At 43.0% G+C, this 21,727-nt stretch overlaps 1 protein-coding gene across 8 annotated transcripts in view; it reads right to left on the bottom strand.

Annotated features, from left to right (window-relative positions):
• The window catches only part of PAM (peptidylglycine alpha-amidating monooxygenase), a 265,286-nt gene that overhangs the window by 128,652 nt on the left and 114,907 nt on the right, over nt 1–21,727 (bottom strand). For all 8 annotated transcript variants that reach the window (XM_068247473.1, XM_068247472.1, XM_068247471.1 and 5 more), the window contains exons 6-7: nt 17,145–17,230; nt 12,898–12,981 (exon numbers count right to left, since the gene is read on the bottom strand). In XM_068247473.1, the coding sequence (XP_068103574.1) occupies nt 12,898–12,981; nt 17,145–17,230 (170 nt within the window). The remainder of the gene's footprint in view (nt 1–12,897; nt 12,982–17,144; nt 17,231–21,727) is intronic.

Genomic DNA, 21,727 nt, shown 5'->3' on the forward strand with positions numbered 1-21,727 from the left:
TAAGGGAGGAAGGTGGCCAGTAGACATTAAGGTTGGCCTGCGACTAGGTCTCAGTGTACAATTTTTTGTATTTGAGTTTGACACCCCTGTTTTAGGGCCTCAAATATACAACAGCAATTAAATCTTGGAAAGTCACAAAAAAACATTAAATGACACGAAAGTGAGAGGGATATGGAGGCAGCCATATTTATCTCCTATTAAACAATACCAGTTGCCTGGCAGTCCTGCTGATCTTCCATGTATCAGTAGTGTTTGGATTTGTTGAATGCTTGTTTCAGGTGTGCAATTCAAACATCTGATTGCATGCTTGTTTGGGGGCTAAAGCTAAATGTATTAGAGGCATGAGCATGGCAGCCAGGCAATCTACACGGTTTAAAAAGAAATAAATATGGCAGCCGCATATCGTTCTCACTTGAGGAGTCCTTTAAAGGACAACTGAAGTGAGAGGGATATGGAGGCTGCCCTATTTATTTCCTTTAAAGAGGAACTCCAGCCTAAACAAACACACTGTCATTAAGTTACATTAGTTATGTTAATTAGAATAGATAGGTAATATAATCTCTTACCCACCCTGTTTTAAAAGAACAGGCAAATGTTTGTGATTCACGGGGGCTGCCATCTTTTTGGTTGAAATGAGGTGACAGGGAGCATGAGACACAGTTCCAACTGTCCTGTGTCCTGAGCACCTTTCCCAGTTGCTAGGCAACATGAACAACAACATAGGAAATCCCATCATGCTATGCACAGCATTAGGGGAAAAAAGCCCGGGCTTTTTTTCTTTGATGGGTGGAGCTTAGTTAAAAATGCAGCTAAAAATTATGCTTTGGTAAGAAAAACAAAGTTCTGGTGCTGTGAAACTGTTAAAGAAACACCAAGCCTTTTCAGTTCTGCTGAGTAGATTTTTAGTCCGGAGGTTCACTTTAACCTATTTTGGTTCCTGGACATAGTTTCTATGTCCAGGAACCATGCGCGCTACCGTGCGCCCCCGCGGCCGATCGTGCGCGTGCACGCGCACTCCCGGCCGCGGATTCGGTAGCCAAGGAATCAATGTATCGGGCTACGGAGCCCGATCATTGATTCCTCTCCCCCGCTGAAAAAGCGACAGCTTCTCTCGGAAGCTGCGCCTTTTCTGGCCGTTCCCTTCCCGATGTGTCACTCTAAGCGCGTGCTACGCTTAGAGTGACGTCATGTAAACAAACTCATGGCCGCCATCTTGTGGCCAAAAAGTAATACTACACCTGAAAAAAAAAAAAAAACAGAATTAACACACATTTACATTATAAATCTATTGTTTACCTCCCACCCTCCCAAAAGTACCCTAATAAAATTTTTAGTATAAAAAAAAAAAACCATTACAATAAAAAAAAAAAAAAAAAACGTAAATATTTACCTAAGGGTCTAAACTTTTTAAATATCAATGTAAAGATGAAATATTTCTATATTTTTTTTATTTTAAACTTGTAAATAGTGATAGATGCAAAATGGAAAAAATGCACCTTTATTTCCAAATAAAATATTGTCGCCATACATTGTGATAGGGACATAATTTTAACGGTGTAATAACCGGGACATATGGGCATATACAATACGTGAGTTTTAATTATGGAGGCATGTATTATTTTAAAACTATAATGGCTGAAAACTGAGAAATAATGCATTTTTCCATTTTTTTCTTATTCTTACTGTTAAAATGCATTTACAGTAAAGTGGCTCTTAGCAAAATGTACCCCCCAAAGAAAGCCTAATTGGTGGCGGAAAAAACAAGATATAGATCAGTGCATTGTGATAAGTAGTGATAAAGTTATAGGCTAATGAATGGGAAGTGAACATTTCTCACGTGAAAACGACGGAACCTGAATGGGTTAAGCAATACACGTTGTCTGGCAGCCCTGCTGATCCTCTGCCTCTAATATTTTTAGCCACAGACCCGGTGCAAGCATATGCAGATCAGGTGTTTCTGACATTATTGTCAGATCTGAAAAAATTAGCTGCATGCTTGTTTCTGGTGTGATTTAGACACTACTGCAGCTAAACAGACCAGCAGGACTGCCAGGCAACTGGTATTGCTTAAAAGAAAACAAATATGGGAGCCTCTCACTTCAGTTGTCCTTTAACATTCAGGAATACAGTAGCTTTTCAGAGTCACGGTGTGGCACCTCTAGACAAGATCTGGGTCCTTAGCAAGTTCCCCTGCAACAGTGACTCAGCTGCATAAATATTAATAGTAATATATGGTCCAGGACTACATGAGGCTCAATAAGAATGGCCCTGCATCGCAGAACTCATGAAGAAGCATGTGAACAGTTTGATCAGCTGATAGAAGCTCTGATTTTCAGGTCATGATCATGTGTTAAACCATGAAGTCGTCACCTCAATTCAGAACCTTACAAATTTATCAGCTGATCAAACTGACCACATGCTTCTCCATGAGTTCTCCTAGGCAGGACCATGCCTAATACCTAATCAAGTGCAACTAACTTTTGACACCAATAAAGTTGGTAAAGTAGCATATGAGCATAATCCTGGACTACATACTATTACTATTGACATTTGATCCAGCACTGCTCCCTTTGAAATACAAAGGTAAACAAGGGTAACTACTGAAGCCCTTCGCATTGCCAAAAATATTTTTGATTATATGAGCATTAAAGTGTAACAGAGATGAAGAATATTACAAGATTTATACATACCTGGGGCTTCCTCCAGCCCCATCCGCACGGATCGTTCCCACGCCGCCGTCCTCAGTCTTCTCCGTCTTCTGTACCGGGTCCTGTAACTTCGGCCAGTTGAAGCCAGTTTGAGCAAGCGCAGTGCACTCTCGCTGTCTCTCTACGGCAGAAAATAGTACTGCACAGACTGTCAGAAACACTGGATCTGCTGCATGCTTGTTGAGGGTCTATTGGTAAAAGTATTAGAAGCAGAGGATCAGCAGGATCCCCAGGAAACTGGTATTGTTAAAAAGGAAATAAACATGGCAGCCTTCATATCCCTCTCTTTACAGTTGTCCTTTAAGCCACCCAAGGAAAAGGGCCTTATTGAGGCATGAGTGTCATGCGCTGGCCATACCCATCACCTAGTAAGCCTTTCTAGGATACTTGCAGCTTTAGTTTTTCATGTACCGGGCCACCTAACAACAACTTTAAAATTGCATTAAGCCTCGTTCACATGTACACAGCGCAGATGGCTATGCGATCAGAATGTAACGCTTACAATGACACGCCATCTGCGCCACTACCTGCTGTGCTGCTGATCCCATCCATTGACAGTGATGGGTCAGCTCTGCGCTTGCGGGCGGAATGCATGCAGCAGTACGCAAGCCCATCATAGCGCATCGTACTGCTGCACAGCGCATGTGAATGGCAGAAGGGCTGTCCATACCCTTCTCCTGTTCTTGCGTGTCACCACGACATACGTGCTTACAAATGCGCACGGAAGCGCGTATGATGTGAATGAGACAAAAGCCAAAATCACAAGCTTATTAATCATCTCTACCAGGTAGTCACAGGGCATGTGACCTTTTGCTTAGGCTGTAGGTTATATGAATGACTTATTTTATTTCTTATTTTTTCTTAACTACTAGCAAGAGGAACTCTTTCCACAAATACGATTTAGCAATGGAGTCAGGTGTCCTATTGATTCATGAGAACTGATCTTACTGATAGTTGTGCTTCAATGGCATTTTCTGCTAGTGACCGGATAGTACAAGTCAGTTTATCAATGAGTGCCTGTGACTTATCAGGAGACAGAGAAGGACAAGATTAGGATTGGCTGGCTCCAATGCCTGCAATCAGAGCAGAATCACAGATAGCGCAGCAGATGGAACATTCCACATATACGACATGCACGCTATGTACGTCTACTGTGCATTTAGCTGCTTGGCTGCGGTTCCATTCGGAGAAAAACCCACAATTAAGGCAGGAGATAAATGTAACGATGCAATCTAATATGTTGGCTCTGCATGATAGGATCATTTACAAGTAGTCGTTCTTTTGCTTTTAGAAACCGCCGTTACACAGGCAGAGGGGATAAAGCATGAAGGCCGATGCAAGAAATAAATGGCAAGGCTGTACATTAGTTGCTCTCGTATTGATCTCAAATTCTTTCTATGTGTAACATAAATCCGTGAAATTGATTCCAATTATCAAGTTCAAACGGTCATTCGCATGCTTTAATATAATGTTAACAACATCTGCACAGTCTTTTACTTTGTCAGTAGTCTTTTGTGTGACACTTTAAAAGACTATTACTTTTATGTGAACATGTGGCCGGTAAAATACAGTATATATCAAATGCTGCAATGTGCGCCGCACACCTCGATTCTCTATATATATTGCATCCATGTAGCCACAACCCACAACACAAATACAGACCTACAGGGCTTTTAAGTGAATATGCAGTATTGGTGTCACCCATCAGGTACAACTAGATGCTCCAGTTGACATTGTGGAGAATAAGGCTCTGTTCTCACTGGAGCGGAGAACAGACATTTTTTGTCCATTCTGCGCTCCATTGCTGAAACGGACAGGAGACCTGGGTTCAAATCTCGGCTCTGCTTGTTCAGTAAGCCAGCACCTATTCAGTAGGAGACCTTGGGCAAGTCTCCCTAACACTGCTACTGCCTATAGAGCGCGTCCTAGTGGCTGCAGCTCTGGCGCTTTGAGTCCGCCAGGAGAAAAGCGCGATATAAATGTTCTGTGTTTGTTTGTTGTTATAAATAGGAGCCGTTCACAACCAAGCCTAAGTACTATACAGACACATCCCTCTGGAGACAAGTACCGTATATAGAGTACGAGAGGATTCGCCCTCGGAGACTTCAGGATATAGCCAGTAGGGCTGAACAATTTTCGGTTTTAAACCGAGAATCGTGATCATGCCCAAGACGATCTTCAGATTTACCTACTTTGACCCTGGCCTTCCCCTTCGCTCCCGGCGCCCTCCTCCGGGAAAATTTTTTGAATTCCACTTGGCGCATTGCATTGCATAGCCGCGGTGAAGAGGCGGTGAGCGTTGCCTAGTAACGTTGGCTGCCAGGAAGTGATGTCACACTTCCTGGTACAGGCCCCACGTTACTATGCGAGCAGTCGTTCGCTCTTCACTGCAGCTCCCCCTGCGGCTATGCAATGCAGTGCGGCCAATTGGAATTGAAAAACTTTACCGGAGGAGGGGGCGGGAGCGAAGGGGAAGGCCAGGATCAAAGTATGTAACAGCGGCTAGTGGGGGCAAGGTGGTTGCGCCTATATACAGGAGGGGGGGGGGGGGGGGTCTGTCTGTATACATGAAGGGGATCTGCCTATATACAGGGAGGGGGATCTGCCTATATACAGGAGGGGGATCTGCCTATATACACGGGGGGGGGGGGATCTGCCTATATACACGGGGGGGATCTGCCTATATACACGGGGAGGCAGACTATATACACGGGGGGGGGGGATCTGCCTATATACACGGGGGGGATCTGCCTATATACATGGGGGGGGGTCTGCCTATATACACGGGGGGGGGGGGATCTGCCTATATACACGAGGGGGATCTGCTTATATACACGAGGGGGATCTGCTTATATACACGAGGGGGATCTGCCTATATACAGGGAGGGGGATCTGCCTATATACAGGGAGAGGGATCTGCCCATATACAGGGAGGGGGATCTGCCTATATACAGGGAGGGGGATCTGCCTATATACAGGGAGGGGGATCTGCCTATATACAGGGAGAGGGATCTGCCTATATACAGGGAGAGGGATCTGCCTATATACAGGGAGGGGGATCTGCCTATATACAGGGAGAGGGATCTGCCCATATACAGGGAGGGGGATCTGCCTATATACAGGGAGGGGGATCTGCCTATATACAGGGAGGGAGATCTGCCTATATACAGGGAGGGGGATCTGCCTATATACAGGGAGAGGGATCTGCCTATATACAGGGAGAGGGATCTGCCTATATACAGGGAGAGGGATCTGCCTATATACAGGGAGAGGGATCTGCCTATATACAGGGAGAGGGATCTGCCTATATACAGGGAGAGGGATCTGCCTATATACAGGGAGGGGGATCTGCCTATATACAGGGAGGGGGATCTGCCTATATACAGGGAGGGGATCTGCTTATATACACGAGGGGGATCTGACTATATTCACGAGGGGGATCTGACTATATACATGAGGGGGATCTGCCTATATACAGGGAGAGGGATCTGCCTATATACAGGGAGGGGGATCTGCTTCTATACACAAGGGGGATCTGCCTATATACAGGGAGGGGGATCTGCTTACAGTGGGTTGCAAAAGTATTCGGCCCCCTTGAAGTTTTCCACATTTTGTCACATTACTGCCACAAACATGAATCAATTTTATTGGAATTCCACGTGAAAGACCAATACAAAGTGGTGTACATGTGAGAAGTGGATCGAAAATCATACATCATTCCAAACATTTTTTTTTAGAAATAAATAACTGCAGTGGGGTGTGCGTAATTATTCAGCCCCCTGAGTCAATACTTTGTAGAACCACCTTTTGCTGCAATTACAGCTGCCAGTCTTTTAGGGTATGTCTCTACCAGCTTTGCAAATCTAGAGAATGAAAACCTTGCCCATTCGTCTTCGCAAAACAGCTCCACCTCCGTCAGATTAGATGGACAGCGTTTGTGAACAGCAGTTTTCAGATCTTGCCACAGATTCTCGATTGGATTTAGATCTGGACTTTGACTGGGCCATTCTAACACATATATGTTTTGTTTTAAACCATTCCATTGTTGCCCTGGCTTTATGTTTAGGGTCATTGTCCTGCTGGAAGGTGAACCTCCACCCCAGTCTTAAGTCTTTTGCAGTCTCCAAGAGGTTTTCTTCCAAGATTGCCCTGCATTTGGCTTCATCCATCTTCCCATCACCTCTGACCAGCTTTCCTGTCCCTGCTGAAGAGATGCACCCCCCGAGCATGATGCTGCCACCACCATATTTGACAGTGGGGATGGTGTGTTCAGAGTGATGTGCAGTGTTAGTTTTCTGCCACATAATAGCATTTTGCATTTTGGCCAAAAAGTTCCATTTTGGTCTCATCTGACCAGAGCACCTTCTTCCACATGGTTGCTGTGTCCCCCACATGGCTTGTGGCAAACTGCAAACGGGACTTCTTATACTTTGTTAACAATGCCTTTCTTTTTGCCACTCTTCCATAAAGGCCAACTTTGTACAGTGCATGACTAATAGTTGTCCTATGGACAGAGTCTCCCACCTTAACTGTAGATCTCTGCAGCTCGTTCAGAGTCACCATGGGCCTCTTGACTGCATTTCTGATCAGCGCTCTCCTTGTTCGGCCTATGAGTTTAGGTGGATGGCCTTGTCTTGGTAGGTTCACAGTTGTGCCATACTCCTTCCATTTCTGAATGATTGCTTGAACAGTGCTCCGTGGGATGTTCAAGGCTTTGGAAATCTTTTTGTAGCCTAAGCCTGCTTTAAATGTCTCAATAACTTGATCCCTGACCTGTCTTGGACCTGTCTTGTGAGTTCTTTGGACTTCATGGTGTTGTTGCTCCCAATATTCTCTTAGACAACCTCTGAGGCCCTCACAGAGCAGCTGTATTTGTACTGACATTAGATTACAAACAGGTGCACTCTATTTAGTCATTAGCACTCATCAGGCAATGTCTATAGGCAACTGACTGCACTCAGATCAAAGGGGGCCGAATAATTATGCACACACCAATTTGCAGTTATTTATTTGTAAAAAAAATGTTTGGAATCATGTAGGATTTTCGTTCCACTTCTCACATGTACACCACTTTGTGTTGGTCTTTCATGTGGAATTCCAATAAAATTGATTCATGTTTGTGGCAGTAATATGACAAAATGTGGAAAAGTTCAAGGGGGCCGAATACTTTTGCAACCCACTGTATATACAGGAGGGGGAATCTGCCTATATACAGGAGGGGGATCTGCCTATAAACAAGAAGGGAAGAGGGATTTGGATGGCTAACCTGTACTGTGGCACCTATACACTGGCTAACCTGTACTGCAGCTCCTATCCACTGGCTAACCCATACTGCTGCACCTATACTGGCTAACCTATAGTGCGGCACCCATACTGGCTAACCTATACTGCGGCACCCATACTGGCTAACCTATACTGCGGCACCTATAGCTGGCTCACTGTCCGCGCGCTATAGCCATAATTCCTATTATGGTCTATGGTGGCGCTGGCTGCACCCAAGTCTCCTGCGCTGGATTGCTAGTGTTCGCCATATATACTATACTAAATAAAAATATAGGGGTGAGTTTGAATCACTAAATAAAAGTATATGGAGCAATTTATACACGAGTCGCAAGCAACACTGAGCACACTGACACTTTCTTAATAAAGGAAATGTAAAGTTAACACAGGTCTGAAAGTTCTAGCCAAAACAATTAGCAAGGAAAGGGGCAGTGGGAAATACTGGGCTGCAGGAAGGGGAGTGAATACCGTAATTGCTGCACTTGGGGGTTTGGAGGAGCCCCGTGGCTCTGCGGTGCACGTCACTCCCCGGTCGGGAGGCGGGGCTTGTGATCCCATTAATTATACTGAAAGAGTTCACGGGCTAAAGCGCCCAAAATGCAACAAACCATGTGCGGCGATTCATTGGTGAATCGCCCCATGTATGGAAATGGCAGACAGTGCAGTCTACGCACTGTCTGTTATCCCTGTAATCGGTTTTCCATAAGTGCGCATGAAAGCACGCTATATGGAAACGAGCCCTAAGGGACAGGAAGGGCTAATGGCTGCAATACTTTATGCAGTGCAGTCATTAACCTCTCCTGGTCCCCAAGTGCAGCTGCTAATTCTTCCTGGTTCCCAAGTGCAGTCAATAAATTTGCTGGGTAGATTTATAGTCGAGGATATTTGAGGATATACAGGTTACTACCTTCAAGATTGTTTTCACTATAATAGCATTAACCTTTGTTGGATACAAGACTTTCAGTTACATGAATGGATCTTAATTCTCTATACGTAGAATCATCCAAGGTGCTTTTGATACTTGCAGTGCGTCTTTTCTTCTGCATATCACTTTGTGTACCAATTAACCATAAACCACTAAATCACCATAAATATAAATGGATCTTCCCCCTACTCTGAAATTGGCTCCTCACAGAGATACGGAGCTCTTCTGTCAGCATGGCGGCCGAGCGAGCGCGTTGCAGCATCGCAGTATTGGCATGATATAATCCTCTCCCCCTCTCTGCAGTTAAGGACATTAATGGTACCAGAAGGGGTTGTATGCATGTGGGGGTGTGTGTAAGTGCGCTCATTATGGCCAGTTTTAATTGTTTTTATAGCTGACTTGCCAATCATATGCCAATCCTCAATAAAGTTCATTTTTCTATTCTTGATACCCAAGAGGGACCGAGTAATTATTAATTTTAGTGGATTCGACCGATCTGCCAAGTGGATCGTTGAAATCCAGTCTTATCAGCTGAATGACCGACAGTACACACGCCCGATTTGATGTCCAAACGACCGGATGAGCATATATATATATATATATATATATATATATATATATATATATATATATATAAAATATATATATATATATATATATATATATATATATATACACACACACACACACACACACACACACACACACACACACACACATATATATATATATATTTATTGTACTGGTGCTGGTGGATTAAAAGGCATTTGATGATAAGAGGTGAAAATATCATGATAAAATGATAAGTAGTGAATTGGATCAGGCCCTTAGTGTCTCAGGGTGAGTTCAGCCACAAACCCAGTAAAATAAGTGTCCTGTGTTTTGTGTGATGTCTGATCCAGGCAAGAGCAGAGAGGCAAGTATATATAAAAGCCAGCACTTTAAAAATGCATACTACCACTATCAGTATTAACTGGATTCAGATTGACTTCAACGGCAGCCATACACTGGTCGATTGCCACCAGATCGACCAGCAGATAGGTCCCTCTTTGATCTAATCTGATCACAAAGGGAACTATTGGCTGCCTACACTGCAAACAGATTTTGAATCTATTTCAGTATGAAATAGATTCACAATCTGTGGAGCTGCCGCCACCCCCAGCATACATTACCTGATCCGGCCAGTGCAAGTCCCCCGGTCTCCGCTGTCTCTTCTCCGCTCTGGGCTCCAGGGCTCCGGCTTCACTTTACTTCCTGTCAGGGGAAGTTTAAACAGTAGAGGGTGCTCTACTGTTTAAACTTCCCCCTCGACAGGAAGTAAAGCGAAGCCAGCCGAAGCCCAGCGCAGAGAAGGGACCGCGGGGACATGCGCCGGAGGGAACAGGTAATGTATTGCAGTCAATCGCCAGACATTCGAACGCCGCTATCAACGCACTCCCGACCCGCCGGCAATTGAGCAAATTTTTTCCGCGCTGACAGATCGACAGGATCGATTTTGGACGGAAATTGGTCGATCAGTCAGCGTTTACGTATCGATTTCACAGCAGATTCGATCACAGTGATTGAATCTGCTGTCTATCGGCGGGAAATCGAGTAAGTGTATGGGCACCTTAAGACAACCAGTGACAACAGCAGTCACCAAAAACACAGGTGTCCTTTTTCACTGTCTATTTTACATAATGCTGTGTGCATATACTGTATGTTGCACTGCAAGGGGTTAATATTGGTATCTGTTTGATTTGGTCACCACTCCTCAGCACCTGTCCTTGGTCTGTTTGAGGTCTCGCGTTCCCGTTGCGCTCCCATGGCTGGGAGCGTTCTGCGCATTAGTAATCCACAGACGCAGAATGGGAGCGAGATGGGGTGTGCACGTGTGCCCGGTGTGAAGTTACCGGGAGCCATAGTGGAGGATCCAGGAGGAGGAGGACGGCGATGGAGCGATCAGGCCGAAGAGGGCTGGAGGAAGCCCAAGGTATGTATGAATTTTTACTTTGAATCATCGCAGGTTTCCTTTAAAGGAAAACTGAAGCGAGAGGGATATGGAGGCTGCCATATATATTTCCTTTTAAGCAATACCAGATGCCTGGCTATCCTGCTGATCCTCTACATCGAAATACTTTTAGGCATAGAACCTGAACAAGCATGCAGCAGATCAGGTGTTTCTGACATTAGTGTCTGACAAAATTAGCTGCATGCTGGTTTCTGGTTTGTGATTCTGACAATACTGCAGTCATATAGATCAGCAGGACTGCCAGGCAACTGGTATTGTTTAAAAGGAAATACATATGGCAGCCTCCATACTCTTCTCACTTCAGTTGTCTTTTAAATCATGTAAAAATGTGCGAGGTGTTTTTCATAAAACCAACAAGCCTGCCTGTGAGATGCTGGCTGTATTCTCTGTAGGCCACTGCAGCTCATATTTTGGAGAGTGAAGGGTTGATATTGGTATGTGTCTGATGAACAGCATGTTGCCATAATCTATGGCTAATCCTGAGTACAGCACCATTTAACAGGCAGACTGAAGGAAGAAAGCATCTTTCTGATACACTGCTTATTATTAAGCCAAATCCCTCAGTCTAACTGCATAGCAGGGAATGTGGAATACATTTTTTTTCAAAGACAGAAGAGTAAGAAGGGTACAAAATAAAATAACAGGAGAAATACAGATGGAAGCAGATTACCCATTCCTCACCAAAGCTGCTTTATAAACAGACACAGTTTCTTCACAAAAAGATTATAGATAAAGCTCACACTATTATAAGCCTTATTTTCTTGGCAAGAAGTAACTCAGTATGTTTTGAGTGTGCTTATGTGTATTTATTATCTATCCTTAAAGAGTAACTTAAAGTGGGCTGAAACTCTGAGGCTAGAGTCACAGTGGGACGTTGCATTTTGATGCAACGCAAACTTACAACGCACCAAAAAAGTTGCAACGCAGCATTACCATCGCATACAGCAGATACACTAGAGCATACAGGCAATAAAAGGAGGCTCCCAAGTCAGTACTGAGCATGTGCAAACAGACTAACGCAGCTAATGTCCTGTATAACGCACTGCATGCAGTACTTTCTCTTAACGTGTTGCGTTATACAACAACGCAACGTGTGCACTGTGAACGGCACATTGATTTATTATCGCAGTGCGTTAGTCTGTGTTAAATTTGTTTTTAACGTGCAACTTTAAAGTCCGACTGTGAACTTAGCCTGACAAAACATTCAATAAAAATGTGTTTTCCTACTATTTATTACCCGTACAGTTTATCTGCTCTGAAAGCTGCCATTGCGTTTTAGTCAAGCTGTTTTTATTACATATCACAATCTTCTTGTGAGCTGTTCTGAACTGTGTGTATGCTTGAAGCAGAAACAGCTTCAACAAAGAGCTTGTTTATAGTTGTTACACACAATGTAACCACTGAGGAAAAGATACTGTTCTCTTCACTTTGAGGATCCTAAGCTGAAGGGGCTTTCCATGGCAGGACAAAGTGCTCCGTTTAACTGTTTGAATTATTTCTGGGAAGTGAGCTAGGTGCATGTGCCATATATCCTCTCACCTTAGCTCGATTGAAATCCTAGTAGTAGGGAGGCGTGGCTACTGGGTAGGCCTGGATACAGACTTGCGGAATGTGATGCTACTCATTCACCATACAAATGAAGACAATGGAGGGAGGGGAGGTCTGGGTATGCGGTCAACTGATAAAGCTTGAAGGTGCAGGGAGTAGTAGTTTCCCTCTCATCCCCTACCGACAAGGATGACAAGGTTTTGAGGGCCCCTCTTAAAGTAACAGAGCCTAGGAGAATAAATTCCTGGATATGTGCCGTAACCTCCAGCTTATAGCTGAATGTTTAAAGTAAATACCCAAAGCTCACCGCACATCACTTTCATTTAACAACTCCCTCTTCTCCCAGCAGCCAAACTGTGCATCATGGTGCAACCAATATCATGAAGCAATCAGACTGTTCGAGCTACAACTTAACCTCCACTCACCTTGGAATGCTTTTACGTCTCCGTAATGTACTTGTAGCACAAAATACTTAATGCCAGAATCTCTTCCAATGTTAAATCCAACACCTAAATGAAACACAAGAAAAAGAGATTAGCAATAAAATAAAACTATCAGGACCATTGAGGCATATGTATAAAATGATTTACTATTATTAATAGGCAACAATCCATATCTATTTTTTAAGAGGCTTTCTGTAAAGTTATGGCTTGCATATTTATTTCAAGCCGGTCTCTTCCAGCCGCTATCAATCAGCACATATCAGCTATGCGTTCCCTCTGCAAACAGACTTCCCCTTAAAATGCATTTAGAATAAAATCATTCTCGACAAAATGTATCACCCTGGCAGGAAGCGGTCACTTGCATACCTGATGCTTAACCCTTTCTGGCAGAAAAAAAGGAACACTGCCTAGTTATTTGTATGCTTGGCACTGTTTATACACATCTTATTGTGTCACTGGTTACACTTTAATAAAGAAGATTTTTGAAATGGACGGTGCTAACTGAACTTTTGAATGTGGTCTAGAAACCTGAGTGGACAAGGAGGCTACAACCTGTTCATGGTCTCCCTGTGCGCAGTGCGCCCCCAGCAGGAAGAGAAATGCTCATTTTCAGCACACAACGGCTAAAGCTAGCCTTCCCTGCTTATAATCTATACATGGAAAAAGTTAGCTGTCTCCATCTCTTTACAAGCAAACAAACACTAAAGAGCTGTCTGAATGTTGCCTTAAAGCAATCAAATCCATTTACAATTACAAGCTCAATTGGCAGTAGAGTACATAACTTGGCTGCCTTTAATTTCCAGTATAAAAATAACAATTTATGTCAATTTTACAGGCACTTACACAAGATAGGATACAGCCCAGAACAATAAACGGCATGACAGGAATCTGTGTCTCTCAGCAGCACAATGCCAAACTATACATGAATGAACGCGGTTAGGAGTCCAAACTTCGTTAGAGTGCTATTTTCGTACTTCTCACAGCCAAGGCGAACTAAGGCAAGGGCCACACTTATTGCGAAAAACAAAACATTTTTCCTATGCATTTTTCCAGTTGAAATTTGCATTTAGATGAAAATTTTCGTATGTGTTTTCTTTTTTTATTTCAGATTAGTCTCCATTGACTTTTATAAGAAGTGTGGCAAATGTTTTTTCACAATTTGCATGCAAATGTTCATTTGCTCCTGCTCTGATCTATCTTTATGACCCAGTAACCTAGGATTTACACAGCAATATGATTATTATTTTCTTATAATGCCATAATCATTTTCTTCAGCAGTAGTATGTAACCCCACAAGGGGAACTTTACATTTCATGCGCATACACTGACTGAATCAATAGCACAAAATCATTATTACAATAGGTCAGTACAGTGAAAGCAATAAACCATAAAACATTTCACTAAATGCTACGCTGATACTTCGTACACAGACTTTTCCTATAATAGCCATTATTAAAGTAATTCTATCATGAGAGAAACATGGAGGCTGCCACTGCTGATCACCGTTTCAAAATTCTGCTACAGAAGTCTTAATCATGAGAAAAATTATACAGGCAGGGGACACATGTCTATTTTCTTGTGCGATTTCTGCACAGAAAAACTGATGTAAACTGAAAACTCATGTCGGGCTAGTGCACACTTGAATGCGGTTTTCGTGCGCATAAAAAAATGGACATCCTGCAGCACAAGTCTGAATATGTGGGTGTTTTCTCTATCAATTACATTAGCTGCTGTGAAAAAACGCTCACGTTTTTCTGCATATAAACACACATTGTGCTTGATTCACTAAACTGTGATAACTCAAATATCACACCTTATCAAAGATATCACACCTTATCAAAGATATCACACCTTATCAAAGATATCACACCTTATCAGAGTAGCATAGTGAACGCTACGAACTTATGCCTGTGAATTAGCAATGGCACTCGTCCTGCCCTGAGCCCCTGCGGGGTTCGTAGCGCTCGCTATGCTACTCTGATAAAGCGTGTTAACTCTGATAAGGTGTGAAATCTTTGATAAGGTGTGCTATTTGAGTCATCACGGTTTAGTGAATCAAGCCCCTGGTGTGCAGAAAACAAGTGCAGATAACTAAATGACAAGTCAGCCTGACGGGCTTTGCAGAGCAGCACAGGGAGCATTTTTATATTTACCTGTCTCTTCCATCACCCCTCTTCCACCACCAGGTGGCGCTCCGTAGTCTGTGAGGTCCCTCGGCGTCCTCTGGGTACCCTCCATCCTCTCGCTGGCAGCTCTAAAGTTCTGTGACCAGAGCTCCAGTCATGCCATATGTGCATGTGCAGTTCCGTCCATGCGCCCTTCTCGATCGTGGTTTAAGTATGCATATCAAGTTTTCTGATTCCATTGGCAGCTTATTACAGATGAAAAAAAAAAAAAAAAGCAACAAAGGTGGTGGCTTGCTTACATATTCATCTCACATACGGTTCTTTTCGAGTTTCCTCATGATTAACACAGATTGTATGAAAAGAAAAGTCTTGGTGATTTTGCAGACTGGTATCCGCAGCACATAATCTAACAGCTGCTTCTAATGATAGGTGCTTCATAAGAAAAGGTTCCATCAGTTACACTGCCTGCTTCGGAGGACTGAGAGACTCTTAGGAAGCTGCACACACCATGTGATCCCAATTTACTTTACAGGACATTTCCAAGAACGCAGAGCAGTGAAACAAGAGCAATAAGCTCTGGATCATGGAAGAAGCTCATCAAGATGTCCACAGGGTTTCTACTTCTGCTCCTCGGCAGCAGAACCCTGGCATGTCATTGCACAATGTATGGCTGGCCGTTGCTACCTCTAAAAGCTAGGAAATTCCCTACGCTGGGTGTTGTTTTAAACGAGCCATAGAATTAACAGACAGCTCTGCTAGAAACTACTGAATGCCTTCCCCACCTTAACGTGAATCTGAGGTGAGAGTGATATGGAGGCTGCCATGTTTGTTTGTTTTTCCATTTTTTTTCAGTTGCCTGGCAATCCTGCTGATTCTGGCACTTGAGTCAGAACACCTGATCTGCTAGCTTGTTCAGGGTCTATGGCTAAAAGTATTAGACACATGATCAAAAGGGCAGCCAGGCAACTTGCATTATTTAAAAAGAAATAAATATGGCAGCCTCCATATCTCTCACCTCAGTTCCCATGATGAGTAACAGCTAGGTTTCCATGTAAGGATGACACCTGTATGTGATTTTATTCCATGCAGCCATACTGTTGACCATATGTTTGAAGTCAGAAGTTTACTAACACTTAGGGCTTGTTTCCACTAGGCTGCTTTTGAATTCTTTGCATCTGAATCCTGATAGTTGTGCAAGGCCTTGCACTAGACTAAACTGGTACAACTAGAGGAGCTTTGTAGGTCTTTTTGGTCACATGTTTCAGTTTTGTGCAAAAATTTGCAATCAAACTGAGGTCAGGGTTTTGTGATGGCCACTTGGCTTGAAATCGGTGCTTCGTGATGGCTACTTGGATTGAGGTTAGAGCCCTGTGATGGCCAATCAAATTAAGGTCAGGGCTTTGTGAAGGCCACAAACTGTGGTAGGGACTTTGCAAAGTGCACTCGGATTGTGGTCAGGACATTGTGATGGGCACTTAGATTGAAGTTAGAGCTGTGCGATGGTCACTCAAATACCTTGTAAGCCTTGAGCCATTTTGCCACAACTTTAGAGTTATGCTTTGGGTCACTGTGCATTTATAAAGATTCATTTCATAACCTGTCCATATATTTCACTTTATCTATATACATTTTCCTTCCTTCTTTGCCCAAGCCTCTTCTGTAGTAAAAAAAAAAATGCCACAAAAATAATGTTAAATGGTTGGGATGGTGGTCCTTGATTTGCAAGCCTTACCCCTTTTCCTCAAAAAATAAAGATAATCATCATGGCAAAACAGCTCAGGCTTGGATTCATCAGGCCAGAGGCCTAGCAATACAGTATTACGTGGTTTTCGTTTTTTGCAAATAATAATTGATAATAATAAAGGTAAGTGTACATGGGCTGAGATGTATTTGCACTGCAATGCCAATAACCCCCAGTCTTTAGAGAACATAAAGGCAATGCAACGCAAAATAACATTGAGCAAAAACAACTGCACATGTACAGTTTTATACGTTTTCAGACGCATGTCAGACATTAGAATCAAACACTGATGTTCACTGGTTCTAATGGTGATTATTACATTAATGGAAGTAAACAAAAAATGTAAATAAAAAAATCTATACCTTTTGGAAGCTTGGTTGGGGGTGCGTTCTTGGCCCAAGCATACATGATGCTAGGCTTGTCTGTACAGATTCCAACATCGCAATTCCTGCAAACACACAAAAACATTTACCAGTCTTAAGCAAAGGGTAATACAACAGCTCAAATGTCTATTCCTTAGAATGACTTCCACATAACACCATGGCTATCATTCATAAACCTGTTGTCGGTAAAGAGAATATGTGCGGGAAAACACAGCTGTCGGTGTTTTAAACTTCTGGCTGCTCATTCATAAAAATGTATCCAGTTGCGGCAGCAGTGCGGAGATTCCCCGAACTAGGCTGGCGATAGGCAGGCGGTAGGCTTGCGGAAGCACAGTAAGCTGCCGAGTTGATACATTTCTCCGTGTTCCGCTCTGCTGCAGCTGCCTGGGAGGTCCGTGTCTCCATTCACTTAACATGGTTATCGCCACATCAGAGGGAGCGGTACTACCCGACCTCACACCGCTTGCCCCCCCCACCCCCGCATACATTACCTGATCCGGCCGGCGCGTGTCCCCCGGTCTCCACTGTCTTCTTCTCCGCGCTCGGCTCCGGGTTTCGGACCGGCTGGCTTCACTTCCTGTCCGGGGAAGTTTAAACAGTAGAGGGCGCTCTACTGTTTAAACTTCCTGCCGGGACAGGAAGTAGCCAGACGGAACCCAAAAACCAGTGGAGAAGGAGCATTGGAGAGAGCGGGGTCATTCGAACGCCGGGCATTCGAATGCCGCTATCGACACACTCCCGACCTGCCGGCAATAGAGGGAAATCTTCCGCACAGACAGAACGGCGGGAATCATCGGGCACGATCGATTCCGGACAGAAATCAATCGTTCGGTCAGCGTTTGCGTGACGATTTCACAGCCGATTCGATCACAGTGATCGAATCGGCTGTATAATCGGCAGGAAAATCGGTAAGTGTATGGGCCCCTTTAGTCGAATCTGCCCATAATCTTCTGATGTATGGTCACCTTTACGGTCCACTAAATAACGTCCACAGAATGCAACTTTAAACAGGCTTTTCCGATCCAATCTTCAAATCCAATGCACCTCAAAAAAATACAAACATAAACAGTTCATCGTATAGGATGTAATAATCGGGAAAGCCTGTTTAAAGTTGCATTCTGTGGACGTTAGTTAGTGGACTGTAAGGCAGTGCATGGTTCATCTGTATTGTTTATATCTATATGACTGTTAATGCGACATTTATACCTATGCAGCAGACCTACATTTAAGGGAAATAGGTTGTGGAGTGCGCCCAAAAATCTTTTTTGGTTTAGATTTTCTAAAAATATTTTTTGTAGAGTTTCCATTAAGGCCTCTTTCACAGTGGGACGTTGCGTTTGATGCGACACAACGTGCCCCTAACGCAGCGCATGTAGGTTATGAAATTGGACGTTAGTTTGCACTGCGTTATGTGTCTGTCGGTGTGCCGTTTTTGTCGCATACTGATGGAACGAAAACGGCGCATGCGTTACATTTAAAAAATAAAAATTACTGAGCATGTGCAACACACAACGCAGCAGATACATTGCTAAACGCACAGCATGCAACACTTTTTAAGAACGCTACACGTTACATATTAACGCAACGTGTGCACTGTGAATGTCGCACAGGCTTTGCATTGCTGTGCATTACTCTGCGTTAAAGTATTTTGTAACCTGCGACTGTAATGTCGCACTGTGAAAGAGCCCTTAAAACTGGAAGCAAATGTAAAAAGGAAAAGCGGGACTGAAAAGTACAGCGGAGACATACCGGTACAAAAAAAGGAATGGAGATATTCCAAGTACGCCAGCCAGGCCGTGGGCACTGCATGCCAGCAAACACACAATAAATTTTCCTCTGATATACATCTGTAATCCGTTTAACTGCTTGGAACGATTTTCTGGCTTCTACTTAGAGCCCACGCCCTCTTTTAATCAAAGCTGTAATTGGATCAGATATCGACTAACATGCCATTACTACATATCTGGCAGAGCTCCAAGGCCTTATTTTCTATTTACCTACAATGCTACAGTTTTTATATTAGCTGGTAAAGCTCTTGGCAAATTTCCTTCATTTAAGATAAGAAAGCTATCATTTAAGCATTCATTTCTAAGGGTTCGGTGCAGAAATATATAGCATACATTAAATGGCAATAGAATTCTGGAAACAAAACAGCCAGTCACTCTACAATGTTATTTAAGCAACAGAAATGGAACCCGATTTTCACTAGCATATCTTATTTCAATATTACTTATTTCTCTTCTACGGCCGAGAGAGCTCTGTGATTGCCTATGATGACTAGATATTAAATCCTCATTTTTAGCTTGCAACTACTGCTGAGCAGAAAATGATGCGAACGTACAAATCTCAACTGACCAGAGGAGGAGAAGAAATGCAACCAGACACAGACATGGTTTGCTGGCACCTAAATAATTATTTAGCAGATACTGGCTTTGATTGGCTACATTTCTGTTGTGGACCCATCTTCACATTCTATCCAACTCACACTTCATTTGTTGACTCTCCAATTATATAGGATGTTAAGATCAAAAAATTAATAAACAAATAAAGCTGGGGTAATCGGATTTTAGGGGGTCTAACAAACCTTAGGTCAATGCACTGCAAGCTAAAACTCAAAAAGTCGTGTCAATATCTATATTTCTCTAATGATAGACAGGGCTGTGGAGTTGGAGTCATAACATTTTTCAGAGACCGAGTCAGTGGTTTCAATAAACTGGGGAGTCTGATGATTTTTGTAACAACTCCACAGCCCTGATGATAGAACGTGCCCAGGTGATAATAACAATTTGTTAAAAGGAGTACAAGTCACAGAGTACTTTCCTCCTTGTAGCATGATGACCACCTCTGCTAAGATCATTTTGTTTATTAGGAGGCAAGTACTCTGATTTGCACTCCTTTTTAATCCTATTGATAAATCTCCTCCCATCCCCAGAGATTTTAGTCTTCTAGTGCTACTGGATATTTTTGGGGGCCATTGGCCAATGTACAAGAACTTGCACTCATATAAGAAGAACATTGACAGTGAACACTGTGCACAGATCATGTGACCATTTTTTAAAATCACCATCTGGGGGTCAATGCAATCATGCATTTACCTTTGATCCTGAAACATCACTTTAATGGAGAATTCCATGAAGAATCACTGGCCCAGGAAAGTAATAGGAATGATATTTGCAAAAAATATATTATATTTTTTTCCCTCCCGTCTAAAGTTCAGCAGCAAAACGGAAGACCCTGTCAGTTCAGGCTAGGTACACAGTTATTGAAGCTGTAAAAAAGATGTGTCAATCAAATTCAACCTACACTACACCTCAGTCCAGTGAGGCAGGAGGGCAGAAACTCTCTGACTGGATCAAGGTATCACTTTCCCAAACCAAGCAATCATAGCTGTGAATGCCCTTCAAGGCAAACTAAGGCATCAAAGCCTATTTTAAATGGAAGTAAAGAATTTGCCATAACTACTTTCTGAAGTAAGATATTCCACATCTTAACCAACCTCACATTGAAGTCCTTTTTATTAAATAGATGGTAAAATCTCCTTTCCTCCATGCATGCACAGTTCACATCCTCCTTACTTTTATGGATTTGATTGTGAGCCCCTGTGAGGGAGTTACTGACCAGACTATATAGAGTGTGTAAAGTGATGCAGAAGATGTCGGCGCTATATAAATACTACTCTTTTTGATCTGTTAACTTATAGTATATGCTACCATTTATAGCTTTTAATTTATTTTATACTTTTTGGGCGCCTCTGATCTCCCATCGTGGTTTTCTGTAACAGTGTTCAGCAACCTCGTAAAGAACACAACTAGGCAAGTGAAATGGGGGATACACTGAACCGAAAATGTCACACAGACTAAAACCCTGGAAACAAGCAGCAATTCCATATATTAACAAATACTCTCTATACTACATAAAGTTACGTGAAAATTTAGTATAAAAAAAAAAAAGTTTAGTTGGGTTTTTCATAAAAAGCAAGAAATGTTCAAGGAAAATAATGAGAGAAATGTGTAGGTTGTGTTTGTCAGGGCTGTGCAGGAAAATGCCACGTCTTGTCTTGCCATAATCTATTACAAATTATCTGTCTCCATCTTCTGCTCCACAGAACGCTTTTCCTCAAACGGTGTGAAAGCCGATGCCGCTGACAAGTGACATTTTAAACGGATAACATAACTAATTTAGCTAAGTTGAGAAATGAACAGTCTTCCCTGCTTAATGGAATATGCAAAAATGATTACCGGGGAACGAAAAGCAAAATGCAGAAAACAGAACATCTTCATAAAGCGGTGTGTATGCACATTCGCAAGCCAAACGGACACTGTACAATTATTAGGTAAAGCACACTGCCAGAATCTGAAATAAAATTCCTCTCACCTCCCTGCCCTCCTGCTTTTCAAACAGAAAATACATGTCCACCAGCCTACAAATTGCCTCCCTTATGTACTTGCAGGGGTGGAGTTCTCAACTTTAATAGGACATCCCCCCCCCACACACACACACACACACACACACACACACACACACACACACACACACACACACACACACACACACACACACAC

The sequence above is a fragment of the Hyperolius riggenbachi genome, chromosome 1, assembly GCF_040937935.1.
Source record: "Hyperolius riggenbachi isolate aHypRig1 chromosome 1, aHypRig1.pri, whole genome shotgun sequence".
NCBI lineage: Eukaryota > Metazoa > Chordata > Amphibia > Anura > Hyperoliidae > Hyperolius > Hyperolius riggenbachi.